Here is a 14341-nt window from a genome sequence, read left to right on the forward strand (position 1 = left end):
CATAACGTCAATGTCACTCGCTGGAGTTTGAATATAACTACATAAATAACGACCAAATAATGAAAATAATAGTTGATAATGATAATAAAACTTTTTATAATTAGTTTCACTGTTTATTTCACACCAGACCACAGCAACCAAACAGAACAAACTACAGACACCAACATACCAATACAATAACAGCACAGTTAGAAAACAACAACACCTGGTGTGAAAAGGGGATGGACGAAGCATAGCATTTCCATCCCCCACATAAAGACACCATCGAGACATACATAACAACAAAAAAACAAAACAAAACAAAAAAAAAACAAGCGAGCAAACAAACAAACAAAAAGCATTGAAGTAGGAGCATTGCGAGCTCCCTCAACAGTCCTACATTTGTCCTATATTATTGATGTATTTATTTAATCCATTTAATTTAATTTAATTTAACCACCACCGTCTTCCCTACTGTACACATCAAACATCTGCTGTTTAAACTTTCTTTTAAACTCGCTCAGGCTTTTACTATTTCTAATGTTTTCAGCCAAACTGTTCCACATAATTACTCCACAAACTGAGACACACATAGATTTAAGGGTTGTTCTTGTGAGCTGCTGTGCCAGTTTATGTTTACCCCGAAGATCATATCTCTTGGCACTTTCCCTTTCACAGAAGAGACCTTGTATAGTATCAGGTAATTGATTATGTTTGGCCATATAGGCAATTTGTACAGTTTTTAGTTTAATCAGGTCCAGGAATTTCAATACTGCTGCCCTCAAGAACAAGTCATTTGTATGATCATTGTACTTTACATTACAAACATTACAAATAGCTCTTTTCTGTAGAATAATCAATGGGTGCAAATTAGTGTTGTATGTATTGGTTCTGTATGGAGCTAAATTTATGTCAAATGTTTTGTACTTGAAAAAGTTAAGCTAGATTAAGTCTGAAACTGAAAAAAAGGACTTAAAAATGTAAAAAAAAAAAAAAAACTAAGATCTGAATCTGAAAAGATAAAACATGCAACTGAAAGAAATAGATCCCAAATATCAAAACATGAAGTTCATTTATTTTCATTTTTCACTTTCATATAAGAACTTTATAAAAAAATAGACAACATTGAAAAAGCTTCCCTATCAGAACAAAATTGAAAATTGCAAAAGAAAAGTTATAAATCACAGTGTGTTATTGCCATACTTAGATATCAGAACATGCTTGAAATTATAATAAAATCTTACAGCGGTTATTCCCACCTCTAACAGATTCATAAATATACATAATAAATAATAAGTCGACAGTGAAGAAGCAGCAGCTGCAGTTCCTCTCCCGACCACTAGAGTGAGTCAGTCTCAATATGTAAATAATGATTGATAATGATAGTAAAACTTTTTATAATGAAGTTACAGAGGTTTTAGATGGAAAAAGGAAATTAAAAAACACAAAGAGGAAGCAAACATCACGTTGAGACATCCATACTGGTTCTGTATGGAGCTAAATTGGTGTCAAATGTTTTGTACTTGAAAAAGTAGAAACCCCCCCCCATGCTAGATTAGGGTCAAAAGTCTGAAACTGTAAAAAAAAGATTTAAAACTGTAAAAAAAGAAAAAAAAGAATTAAAACTCTTAAAGGGACAACGAGGAGTTTCTAATCGGTTATAAAAAAGTCTCACGTTAATGTGGATGAATCTCCGTTACCACTTGTTAATGGGCCCATTTTAGATAAATCTATGGTTTTGTCTCTATGGTTATTTTGTTATTATTAGTGGTGGTGGAAATGCTGGGCGAGCCGACCAGCGTTTCTTTACTTTCGGTTTCGCAACGGGTCATGAGAATAACGTAGCTGAATCTCCATTTATGGTGGGAACTACGACGGTATGTGAACCTCTTTGAACCTCTGACTTTAATTCTTGATGAATGAAAACATGAGTCTGTCTTGCACCGGTCAAAGAATTTCATGGTGCGGAGGCTCATAAATGTAGTGTGAAAACACTTCGCTTTTCCAAAACTCCTCGTTGTCCCTTTAATTTCTAAGAACGTAAGGTATTATATCATAGATGAGTTAGAGAGCCGACCAGCGTTTCTTTACTTTCGGTTTCATGGATGCTGCCCGGGGAGTCATGAGAATAACGCCGCCGAATCTCCGTTTATGGTGGGAACTACGATGGTATCTGATCGTCTTTGAACCTTTAATAACTTTAATTCTTGATGAATGAAAACATTCTTGGCAAGATGTCCGTCTGCGTCGGTCCAAGAATTTCACCGTGCACGCGGAGGCTCATGGGAAATGTAGTTTGGAAACACTTTGCACACAACTCCTCGTTGTCCCTTTAACGACCAAACTAACTTTGAATTGAAGTGAAAAATAAAAATATATAGTGCACCAGATGTGAGTGTAGTGTTGAAGGCAGTGTGGTCAGACCTGTGTGTGTGTGTGTGTGTGTGTGTGTGTGTGTGTGTGTGTGTGTGTGTGTGTGTGTGTGTGCGCGCATGTGTGTGTCGGCCTCAGGTCCGTCTGCTCCGTGAGTGTGAGTGTGATGTGATGAATATTTTTGCAGCGTGTTCCTCGTTCCCAGGAACCATGAAGTCTGAAGCCTGTAAGCTGATTAGAGCCCAGGAACTCCAAGCTGTGTGTGCATGCATGCTTCTGTGTGTGTGTGTGTGTGTGTGTTATTTGGGGGTGTGTGGGTGTTTGGTGTTTGGTATGTGTGTTGTATTTTTGCCAGGATTCATGTTAAATGTGCAGCAAAGAGCAAAAACACACAGCGGCTGGTTGACGTGGAGGTTCACCTGAGCTGGAGAAGTTATGTAGCTGAGGATGTTGTTGTGTTAAATGTGTGTGTGTTTGTGTGTGTGTGTGTGTGTATGCATGTGTGTGTGTGTGTGTGTGTGTGTGTGTGTGTGTGTTGACCTGTGGGAGGAGAGCCCTCCTGGGCCCTGTGGTGTGTGTCCACCCTCTTAAAGCCTCTCAGTGGATTTCTGCCTCAGCTTAGACGTTTAGACGTTTAGAGGTTTGAATGGAGCGGGTTTCACTCCGAAAACTGAAAACACACGACACACGACAGACGGAGCGTCGTCGAGGAAACGCAGCGAGCAGTAAAGGACAGGACGGGACGTACACGTATGTAGCGCAGCTCCTCTCCTCACTCATGGTGGAGAGCGAGGAGCGCTGAGCCAAGGACTCTCGACCTCAGGAACTAGAAAGGAGCGGGACGCCTTCGTCTCTCTTCTCCAAAACCCAGAACCAGAACCGAGGATCGACTGTCTCGACGGTGACGATGCAGAACCCCGGCGGCTCCTTCGCCTCCGTCATGGCGTCTCGATGGACGCTACCTGGCTCTCCGATAGGTAACGCCGGAGGAAACTAAGGCAGATTAGATTAGATTAGAAAACTTTATTGATCCCCAAGGGGAAACCGCTTTGCCACCCAATAAAAACACACACATTACATCCACTTGACAAACAATACAAACATTTCCATACCATCGCACAAAACATATCAGCATGATTGGATACTTCATACGACAGAGTAGGCTGCTCAAAGCAAGTGATTTAAATTGATATTAATATAGGCAAGGATAAATAAATAAATAAATATACACCTCCAGAAGATAAAAAAACAACACAGACAACTGCTATTTGTGGTTAAAATATCTGACTGCTGCAGGAACAAAGGAGCGTCTAAGTCGTTCAGTAGAACACCAGTAGATCAGACCAGTTTAACTCCTCTGACGTCAGTTTTGCTTTTTAAAAAAAGTCTTTATAAAGTGAAACTGTGACATTTCAACCTGGTCCTGGTTCCCACAGAGGAAAAACAATGGGATTTTAGATTATTACAGAGAATAGAACAACAGTTTATGGTCCTACAGGTCTAACTCAGCAGCATCATCTTCACTAATTTTAAAGGGACAATGAGGAGTTTCCATTTGGTTATAAAAAAGTCTCATATTAATGTGGATGAATCTACGTTACCACTTGTTAATGGTCCATTTTAGATAAATCTATGGTTTTGTCTCTATGGTTATTTTGTTATTATTAGTGGTGGTGGAAATGCTGGGCGAGCCGACCAGCGTTTCTTTACTTTCGGTTTCGTGGCGAGTCATGAGAATAACGCCGCCGAATCTCCGTTTATGGTGGGAACTACGACGGTATGTGATCGTCTTCCAACCTCTGACTTTAATTCTTGATGAATGAAAACATGAGTCTGTCTTGCACCGGTCAAAGAATTTCACGGTGCGGAGGCTCATAAATGTAGTGTGGAAACACTTCGCTTTTCCCAAAACTCCTCGTTGTCCCTTTAATATAGCAGATCCTCTGTACCTTCAGCCATCAGGCTTTTTAATTCTTCTGCAAATGGACAAACAAATGAATTTCCCTTTAAAGTCGTTTGTATTCGTATTATAACTTAATTTAGATCTTAAAGGTATAATAATATGTAGGAATTCCCTCCATCTAGCGGTGCGGTTGCATATCTGAACGTATTCTTGATGTTGCATTCACATGAAATCGGGCAGACGTCAGACAGACAACAGACGCTGCATGTAACAGGATAAACAAGCGTCTATGTAAACAAGTGCGGTCCGTGACAACATGTTGTCATGGTGATGTGGTATTGTTTTACCGTCTTTCTCTGGTGGAGTAAAATGACATCCGGTTGGTTTGCCGACGGCCGTCTGCCTGACTGCACCTGAATGCAACACCGGTGCCTCCGTCCTTCCTCACACTACACAGTGGTGACGGTTTTAACAGTTTCCGTGGTTACCTACGGTCACGATGCAACATGGCCGCCTCGGTTCGGTGTGTCGCCCACTTATGTATTTGTAACGACTTGTAACAACTCATTCTAAGGAACCAGAAAGCTTTACTTTGGATGCAGCTGTGATTCACCTTCAGTCAAATACGGATTTAAGAAAGAAATGTTTGATTTTTGCTGATAAAAAGCCAAATAAGTTACATACTGGGGCTTTAACATCATGCGTTTCTTCAACTAGTTGCATTCATTCTGAACACAGGAGGAATAACAAACAAACACACACATTAATGCTCTTTTTTTCTTAACAACTGATGATTATACAAAGTAAACGAGTGATCAGAAGAAGAGGAAAAAGATCAATGAAACGTCCGTTGTTCACAGAAACCAGTCGCCTACTCATTGGTCTGTTAAATCTGGATCCTTAAAGTTAATAACGTGCCTCTGTATGTGCTCAAGTATTTGCTGCTGCTGAGCTTTTAATATGGAGGAAATCCTCTCTAATGGAAGGTTTAATAACATCTGTCTTATCCACACAGAGAGAGAGAGGTGTATGAATGAAACCACTTTGTTTGTTTTTTTTAGATTAAATCCAGGTTTAAATTGAAATTCTGTTGCAGAAAATTACTTTAAAGTAAATTTAAACACAGATTGTTGCACCAACTTTGAACAACAGCTGTGTTTTTTATGATGAATCGACTAAAAAAAACAAGACAGATTGACCCAGTTGAGTTTTATAATGAAGATGAATTTTCCTAAACTCTGATTAGAGTTAATCTCAGATTAATTTAACCCTTTATTGGTGTTAGAAACCTGAATTCACTCAGCAGAGGTTAAAAAAAGAAAGAAAAAGAAAAGCTGATATTAGCCCATAAATAAACTGAACCACAGTCACATGGTTTCAGCTCGTACGTAGAAGATTTTCCTCTCACAGAAGCTGTGTTCAAAATCATCCACTCTGACGTAAGCAGACGCGCCGAGAATCATGTAAACAAACCGGACACATAAAAATAAAATAAGGAAAACCGACACTTGCGGGAACATTAGAGGATGTGATTCTGTGTGGTTGTGTTTCTCAGACAATAAACTGTTGAAATATCAGAAGTTTGGTTTGGTAAACTACTGTTGTGTGTCCCAACCGTGAGCTGTGGCTATTAGCTTAGCTCGTTAGCTGGTATTTACTCCATATTCTACAGTTTCTTTATTAGATTGATTTAATGCTGCCTGTTGTTGTTGTGATGCTGCTGCCCAACTCCTGCTGCTCAGGCAAACGGAGCCAAGGAAAATACGTCTGAGGAGTTTACTGCTAAATAACCTGAAGAAATGGTAGTGTGGTATATTGATGTGTTGATGAAAAGAAGGGATCACCGCTGACTCGTCTTTTCTTGCAAACAAAAAGAGTTTATTACAAGAAAAAGAACAGTGTCAAAAAAATGCCGAATCCTGGAGCATCTCTGGTGCCAATATGAGATCTCCCTCTCTTGGCCCAAAGCTCTGACCTTATATATGTTCTCTAATTCTAAAACTCCACGTTCTCCAACAGAAGGATCTACTGTAGTCTTGACCAAGATGGTCAGACAAAGACAGGATCTAAAAACAGAATCCAACCTATACCGTCTGACATTTAACCTCTTGACCAAGCTAACTTAAACATAGATAAGGTATCAAGTATCCCCAAAAACCATGACCCACAGAAAAAGGGAGAATGACAATAAATTTCTCAGGGTACATGCCACAACACCTAATCCAAACATCTTTATATATGCTGTAAATGTATGTGTGTGCCTTCCTCTCTTGTAACATCTGCATTTATTTATATTTATTTTATTTGAATACAAACTGTTACTCATCACAAATGAAGTTCCTATCGTCCTTCAGATTTGAATTGACCCACAGTAGCTAACATGCTGATTATCTTGCTGCTCTTCTCTGGCAAAACACGACCACATTGCATTGTGGGATACGGGAGTTGTTCACTCAGTTTTGCGGTGCATTGTGGGTGTTTTGTCGTATACTACATAGTGGATGAAATCAGCCACGGAGAATTCAAACAACACTACAAAATGGCGAAGACTATGTAGTTAGGGCTCTACATCCGTGATAGGAGGAGATTTACAACACAGCTTCTGTTTGTGTGCGAACTCATCAAACAAACCTGAACTGAACCCGCACACACAGACACACACAGACACACACTGATGGAAACAAACAGTGATTCACTGTGGAACATTGTATTGTATTATAATCAAGCATCACACACCGATTACGTAACAGTTTCCTCTGAACCGCTGAGTCGAGGTTGTGAACGTCACACGGCCGTCGTTCCAACTGGACTCAGAGTTCAGGAACCGAGGTTTTTTAACTTTTGCAGAAACAAACTGTTAATAAAACACATGCACACACACACACACACACAGAGACACACACACATGCTGCTACAGTGTGAGGGTGTGTGTGTGTGTGTGCGCAGCGCCTCCAGGCTCGGATGTTAATGGAGATCGATCTGCTCAGAGTAAAATTAGAAAAGGTGCAGGACTGATAGATCACAATACACGTGGTTATCAGATGATGGTAATTAGAGGAGCTGATGCTGTCGTTCACTCGTTAACAAAGGTTCATGTCTGAAAGTTTAAATCTAGACGTGTTTCTAAATGTTTGACTCACTAAAAACAAACCAACAGAGGAGGTTTGCTTTGTTTTTTTGATTCTGTGCTGAGATTTTAAACCAACAGAGGAGTTTGGTCACATGTCATAACTCCAACTGTGTTTGTTGTTCGTTTATTGTCTGTGTGTTGAAGTGTCCAGTCCTCAGAGTGAGATGCATGAATGTGAGTGAATGAGTGAATGAATATGTAGCCTAATAATTATAAATAGCATCAGATCCAATAGTTGCAGGCAGCGCTGGAGGAAAAGAGAGGATGTCGATAAAATCCTCAGGACGCAGGAATCTCTGTGACTGTTCATGTAGTAGATATTAAACCGTTTCTGTTAAAGAGAAACTCTGTAGTAAACCTTAACTCTTTAGTATTTCCGCCTTAAAGGGATAGTTGAACATTTTGGCAAATTGTTCCCATCACCATAATCCCTATAGTCATAGCAGTAGGTTCGTCGGTGCAAGCTATTTTTAGAACGGCGGAGCAGAGCCGTGAGCTGCTCAGAGCTACGCTACGGAGGCTCATTATGGGATTTCTTGGTTTCCCTCATCATCAAACTCATCAAATACACAATCCAACAACTCCACAACGCTCTGGTGGACAAGTTGTGAGCTGCACATTCACCACGCTATGAGATAATAACACAACGTTACCACACAGAGTTGTTTTAGAGGGAAATTCATGCAAAACCACTGATGCGCGTTGCCTTCAGGGACAGTTTTTCATCAACAGTCTCTGTATTTCCCTCTAAAACAACTCTGTGTGGTAACGTTGTGTTATTATCTCATAGCGTGGTGAATGTGCAGCTCACAACTTGTCCACCAGAGCGTTGTGGAGTTGTTGGATTGTGTATTTGATGAGTTTGATGAGGGAAACCAAAGAAATCCCATAATGAGCCTCCGTAGCGTAGCTCTGAGCAGCTCACGGCTCTGCTCCGCCGTTCTAAAAACCGACAATTAAATTTAACGAACCTACTGCTATGACTATAGGGATTATGGCAATGGGCCAATTTGCCAAAATGTTCAACTATCCCTTTAAGTATCATTTACATAAGACATAAGAGTGTACTCTTTTTTGGAACTCACAGTATGTTCACCCTTGGGAATTCCGACTACCTGACTTCTACTGTCACCTGTACTGAGGCATAAATCAACAACATGCTCTCTGTGACCACTAGAGGGCCCCCGAGAGCGTGTACGATATCCCATAATAGTGTTTTCTGATGCTTATCGCTGGTTATTATACAGACTCAGCTACTACTAATAATAATACTTGTATTAGGTCTCTTTAATCCCTGGGGGCCCCTCGGATTCTCCGCCCGGCCCCCCTGCAGCTTTGGTCCGGCCCTGTCAACAACACATCGGTTTGTTTTTGCTTCTAATAAAAGTCTAAAATCTAACCTCTGGCCCCTTTTGTGTTTTTGTTTTGAAGTTTCCCCTGCAGCGGAGCGTCTGCGCCACATACTGGGGGAGGACGACAACACGCCGACCCCCACCATCTTCACCGAGATGGACACGCTGCAGCACGAGGGCGGCGAGCTGGAGTGGAAGGAGTCGGCGAGGTGACACACACACACACACACACACACACACACAGACACACACACACACACACACACACCTCCCAGGGCGTCACAGCTTCATTAGTTTAGGATTTCAGGTCACTTTTGATGGGATTTAAAGGTCGGAGGTGACGGCGACTGCGTGACACGACTCTAACGCCACACACACATGATCTGAATTGCGTAACACTTTTCCTGCTGCTCCTGAATGATCAATCACTGGCTCTGCTGAAGCATCCAATAATAACAACAGTTTCTTTATACGATCGCTATATGACCCATTTGCCAAAACTTTAAACACTTTTTACTGCACATGATGATTGATGCCTAAAACACACAATTCATTTCATGCTCAAAACCACACAGTGTCACCTAAACACTTTCCAAAATACAATAACACAAACAGAAACATTTAGCCATAAAAAACACTGACAACTGATGCAACAACACAAACTGAATCACTTCACACGTGTCAGATCTGCTGTTTTACAGTCAACAGATTATTATTTTGATCATACAGTTTTTTTTACAATCGCTATGACCCGTATTTCAATACTTAAAACACTTTTTTCAAAACTCTTCACACACATGAAACCTAAAACACACAATTCCCAAAACAGTTAATTCCATGCTCAAAATCACACTGTGTAAATAAACACAGACTCACATTTCCAAAATACAATAATACACTAACACAACTCACCAAATCTACCAAAACACCGACACAGGTTGTCTTCCAACAGAAACATGTCGTCAGTCACAGCACAGTGTCGTAAAAACACTGACAACTGATGGAACAACACAAACTCAATCACTTTACATGTGTCAATGTGCTACATGTGCTCTACTGTTTTACAATAGACAGATTATTGTATTGATCATAAATTGATGTTTATGCTGTAGTTTATTTTGAACCCCTCTTCATTTTTCATTTGTTAGGCATGAATTTTGTTCCTTTTTTTGTAACACTAAGTACAAAAAGTGAGCGACCGATCTCAGAGCTTTGCAGAACGTAAAGTTTATGGAAGAAGAACAGTAAATGACAGGATTTGCAGTAAACACTACTGTCTTACAGTATTTGCAAATGAAATGTACTTTGAGTAAAGAGAGAAAAAAAACATAATTTACAGTAGCTGTCATTCACAACTGTCAAATATATAAAAAGAAAAAGGACCAGAAGAAATTACTGTAATTTGCACTCAATGAACTCAATCAACTATTTTTCAAAAGCAATGAAACAAAACACAGGGCATGAATTAGTTTCAGTCTACAAAGTGAACGTATCATAGCGATAATAGTAATAAACTGTAAACCACTCTGTCTCTCTCTCTGTGTCTCTCTGTCTCTGTGTCTCTGTGCAGGTGGGTGAAGTTTGAGGAGAAGGTGGAGGAGGGGGGAGAGCGGTGGAGTAAGCCTCACGTCTCCACGCTGACGCTCCACAGCCTCTTTGAGCTCCGCACCTGTCTGCAGACGGGGAGCATCCTGCTCGACCTGGACGGATACTCACTGCCACAGATCGTTGGTCAGTCTCATAGTGCCGTTAATTATACCTTTAACTTTATTATTACACAGGAACTGGGGATTTAAAACACTTGGACTTAGAGATACTTTATTGATGCCAGGGGAAATTCAAGTATCTAGTAGCAGAGATAAGATAAGATAAGATAAGATGGTAGAGAACAATAAAACAGTGTCTCTGTTTTGAGTAAGAAATATACACTGTACACTATATATAACCATATAAAATGATGTACGCCAAATTAAATATGCATAATATACAATATAAAACACTTTTCTGTGGGTTTTTAAGCTGCTCTCTGATTAAACATAAACATTGTATATAATGATGATATGGAAACTTCTATGGATTAGTGCAGGTTTAAGTTCTATATAACATCCACCATTTATGTTATTTAATTTCTTTATAATAAATATATATGTATACAAATAATAATAGTGATAACTCCTTTATTTACAGTATGTCGCACCTTTAAAAACAAGAGTTTACAAAGTAGTATTTCACCTTCAAATAAAAGCAAAAACTTAACTTAACTTAGAAAATGACAGAAGAACTTAAACAACAGCGACAAATGAAAACTGAGACCAAGAGATGTAAGATGTCTAAACAATTAATAGGGGCGGGAGAAAAAAAACGATTCACATAAATATCGCGATATCTTTTTTGACGATTTTTAAATCGATTTTTTTTTAATTTAATTTTTTAAAATATTGTGCAATGTGCATTTGTTCGCCTTTTTTACATACAGAGAGTCCAGGTTTTGAAAAGGGTTTAAGTTCACTTTATAATGGAGTATGTTCATTTATAGGCTCCTACAGTATTTGTGTGCAGATAAATGTTAAAAATGCTAAAGACTAAAAATCGAGAGAATCGGCAATATCGTAGAATCGCAATTTTAAATCAAATCGCCATCCAAAACATCGTTGAAGAATCGAATCGGGAGAAAAGCATATCGTCCCAGCCCTAACAATTAAAGGAGGTAGAAATGATAAAAAGGAAGTAGAAACACAGATTGTACTTTAATTTGTTCATAATCATCATCATCATCATCATAATCTGTGACCTTTGACCCCAGACGAGATCGTGGACCGTCAGATCGCCGACGGCCTCGTGGCTCCGGAGCTGAAGGAGAAGATCAGCTTCGTTCTGCTGCGGAAGCACCGGCACCAAACCAAGAAACCGATCCACCGCTCGCTGGCCGACATCGGGAAGTCCTCCAACACCGCCGCCAGTGAGTCTGTGTGTGTGTGTGTGTGTGTGTGCATCTGTGTGTGTGTGTCCTTCTGTGTGTTCAGTTTGTGCACATTTTCAACAACCAATCAACAATCAGCAAAGTTAAAGAGATAGTTCCTACATTTTGGCCCAAATCAGCCCATTGCCATAATCCCTATAGTCATAGCAGTAGGTTCGTTACCTTTAATTGTCGGTGCAAGCTATTTTTAGAACGGCGGAGCAGAGCCGTGAGCTGCTCAGAGCTACGCTACGGAGGCTCATTATGGGATTTCTTCATGGGTTTCCCTCATCAAATACACAATCCAACAACTCCACAACGCTCTGGTGGACAAGTTGTGAGCTGCACATTCACCACGCTATGAGATAATAACACAACGTTACCACACAGAGTTGTTTTAGAGGGAAATTCATGCAAAACCGCTGATGCACGTTGCCTTCAGGGACAGTTTTTCATCAACAGTCTCTGTATTTCCCTCTAAAACAACTCTGTGTGGTAACGTTGTGTTATTATCTCATAGCGTGGTGAATGTGCAGCTCACAACTTGTCCACCAGAGCGTTGTGGAGTTGTTGGATTGTGTATTTGATGAGGGAAACCAAGAAATCCCATAATGAGCCTCCGTAGCGTAGCTCTGAGCAGCTCACGGCTCTGCTCCGCCGTTCTAAAAATAGCTTGCACCGACAATTAAAGGTAACGAACCTACTGCTGTGACTATAGGGATTATTTGGGCCAAAATGTTGAACTATCCCTTTAAAGTGGTTGAAAGCGTTTCTCTAACTCTAACTTCTTCCTGCTGCTTCCTCGTTGATCTGCTCCTGTCTCACCTGTCCTCGTTAAATCACCTGCTCTTCGTTAACACCTGCTGCTGCTGCTGCGTCGTCGTGGTCGCCGTGGTCGTCATGGTGACCGTCTCTGCCCTCAGGCCGTAGTCCTCAGGTTAATCTGAGTCGTTGCACTAGTTCAGCTTCTGGGATCCACCGCTCCACAGAAGACCTACACACTCGGCAGTCAGCCAGCCTTGGCCGCCTGCGTGAGTCTCAACACGACACACACACACACACACACACACACACACACACACACACACACACACACAATATTTCACTTTCAGTCAGAAGAGTTTACTTAAAAACAAACATGGAGGACCAATCATTCATATCTGTATTACATAACTATGGAATCGCAGATAGATAGTGTGATTCAGTTACTTTACTTTACAGATGAATGAAGGAAAATGGTGAATTATTATGTGAATGAACATGTGAACCATGGAAAATCATAATAAAAAAGAGAGAATTGAAGAAAACAAACAGAAAAACATGTAATAAACCGTAGGCAGGAAACATGTAGAGACGACCTGAGGGAGGAAACATGGAAGTGAAGGTCACTAAAGGTCACCAGCTGCGGTTTCTCATGTCATTGCATTTAATTTGATTAATTTATTATGGATGGATGATAGATAGATAGACAATTGATAGAGGATATTATTTGATTAGTGAATGGAGGTAGGATTAAATAAGTTTACACTTCTTCCTTCTCCTTTTGGTGCATGTAAACGAATGATAATGGAAGGAATTATTTGTTTTCTTTTCCTCTCTGTTTTGTTTTTTGCTGACTTTTACATGTTCGAAAAAAGTCAAATCAAATCAGTTTTACTTTGGTGACAGATTCACCCAAAGTTTAGGAATGATGCATCTGATAAACATATAAAATCTGATTAATTATTCATTACAGATTGATTCATTCATTCATTTAAACTCAAAACATTTCAGATAGTTTCATTTGAATGTTTTAAATTAGTCCTAAAATAGTTAATATGTCACAAAAGGAACAAATGTGAGAATGTCAAATCCTCAGGTTGGGAACTGTTAAACCTTTACATGATCATTTACTGCAGAATAAACACTTTTATTTTGAAATTTAAAGTACATTTCACTGGTTTAATGCGTTAAACAAAACTTTTCTCTAAAAAAAGGAAACAGCACCAACAAATGTAGATAAATATACTGTAAACATGGATATAAACAATACACAGTTTGATAAGAATAATCTTGCTTATTTCATATAGTTTCATTTGAATGTTTTAAATTAGTCCTAAAATAGTTATATATAAATCAAAAGAAACAAAGATGAGAAATGTCAAATCCTCAGATTGGGATCCTTTACTGCAGAATAAATACTTTTATTTTGAAATTTAAAGCACATCTCACTGATTTTATGCGTTAAACAAAACTTTAAAAAAGCAAGACAGGTTTAGGTAGTTTTTCATTATTTAAGGAGAGGGGGTGGGAGTTTATAAGTTTTACTTTTTCTCACTCCTTTTCAAATATGTATTTCTATATCTCATGTTTAAATGTTAATTTCCTTTTTCATATTCGAAATAAACATTTTAATCAATCAAAAAAAAGCAAACGGCACCAACAGATGAAGATAAAAATACTTTAAACATGGATATAAACAACACACAATCAGGGAACAAGAGTTTGTACTTTTTCACTGACTCACACACACGTTCTTAACTTCTCTGCTTTACTGTTTGTTTTTAATCTACTCTGATCCCAGCTAACTCCCAGCTACTGCATGGTTTCAACACACGGGTGTGTGTGTGTGTGTGTGTTTCTGTGTGTGTGTGTGTGTCTGTGTG

General features: G+C 39.4%; 1 protein-coding gene across 2 annotated transcripts in view; it reads left to right on the forward strand.

Moving 5' to 3' along the window:
* Positions 1–14341, forward strand: part of LOC146976784 (electrogenic sodium bicarbonate cotransporter 4-like) — a 54961-nt gene that overhangs the window by 1505 nt on the left and 39115 nt on the right. For both annotated transcript variants that reach the window (XM_085792564.1, XM_085792563.1), the window contains exons 3-6: positions 8817–8946; positions 10308–10468; positions 11541–11696; positions 12620–12727. In XM_085792564.1, coding sequence (XP_085648690.1) covers positions 8817–8946; positions 10308–10468; positions 11541–11696; positions 12620–12727 — 555 coding nt within the window. The remainder of the gene's footprint in view (positions 1–8816; positions 8947–10307; positions 10469–11540; positions 11697–12619; positions 12728–14341) is intronic.

The sequence above is a fragment of the Trachurus japonicus genome, chromosome 12 (assembly GCF_045865225.1).
Source record: "Trachurus japonicus isolate A0001 chromosome 12, Traja_1.0".
In the NCBI taxonomy this organism is placed as follows: Eukaryota; Metazoa; Chordata; class Actinopteri; order Carangiformes; family Carangidae; genus Trachurus; species Trachurus japonicus.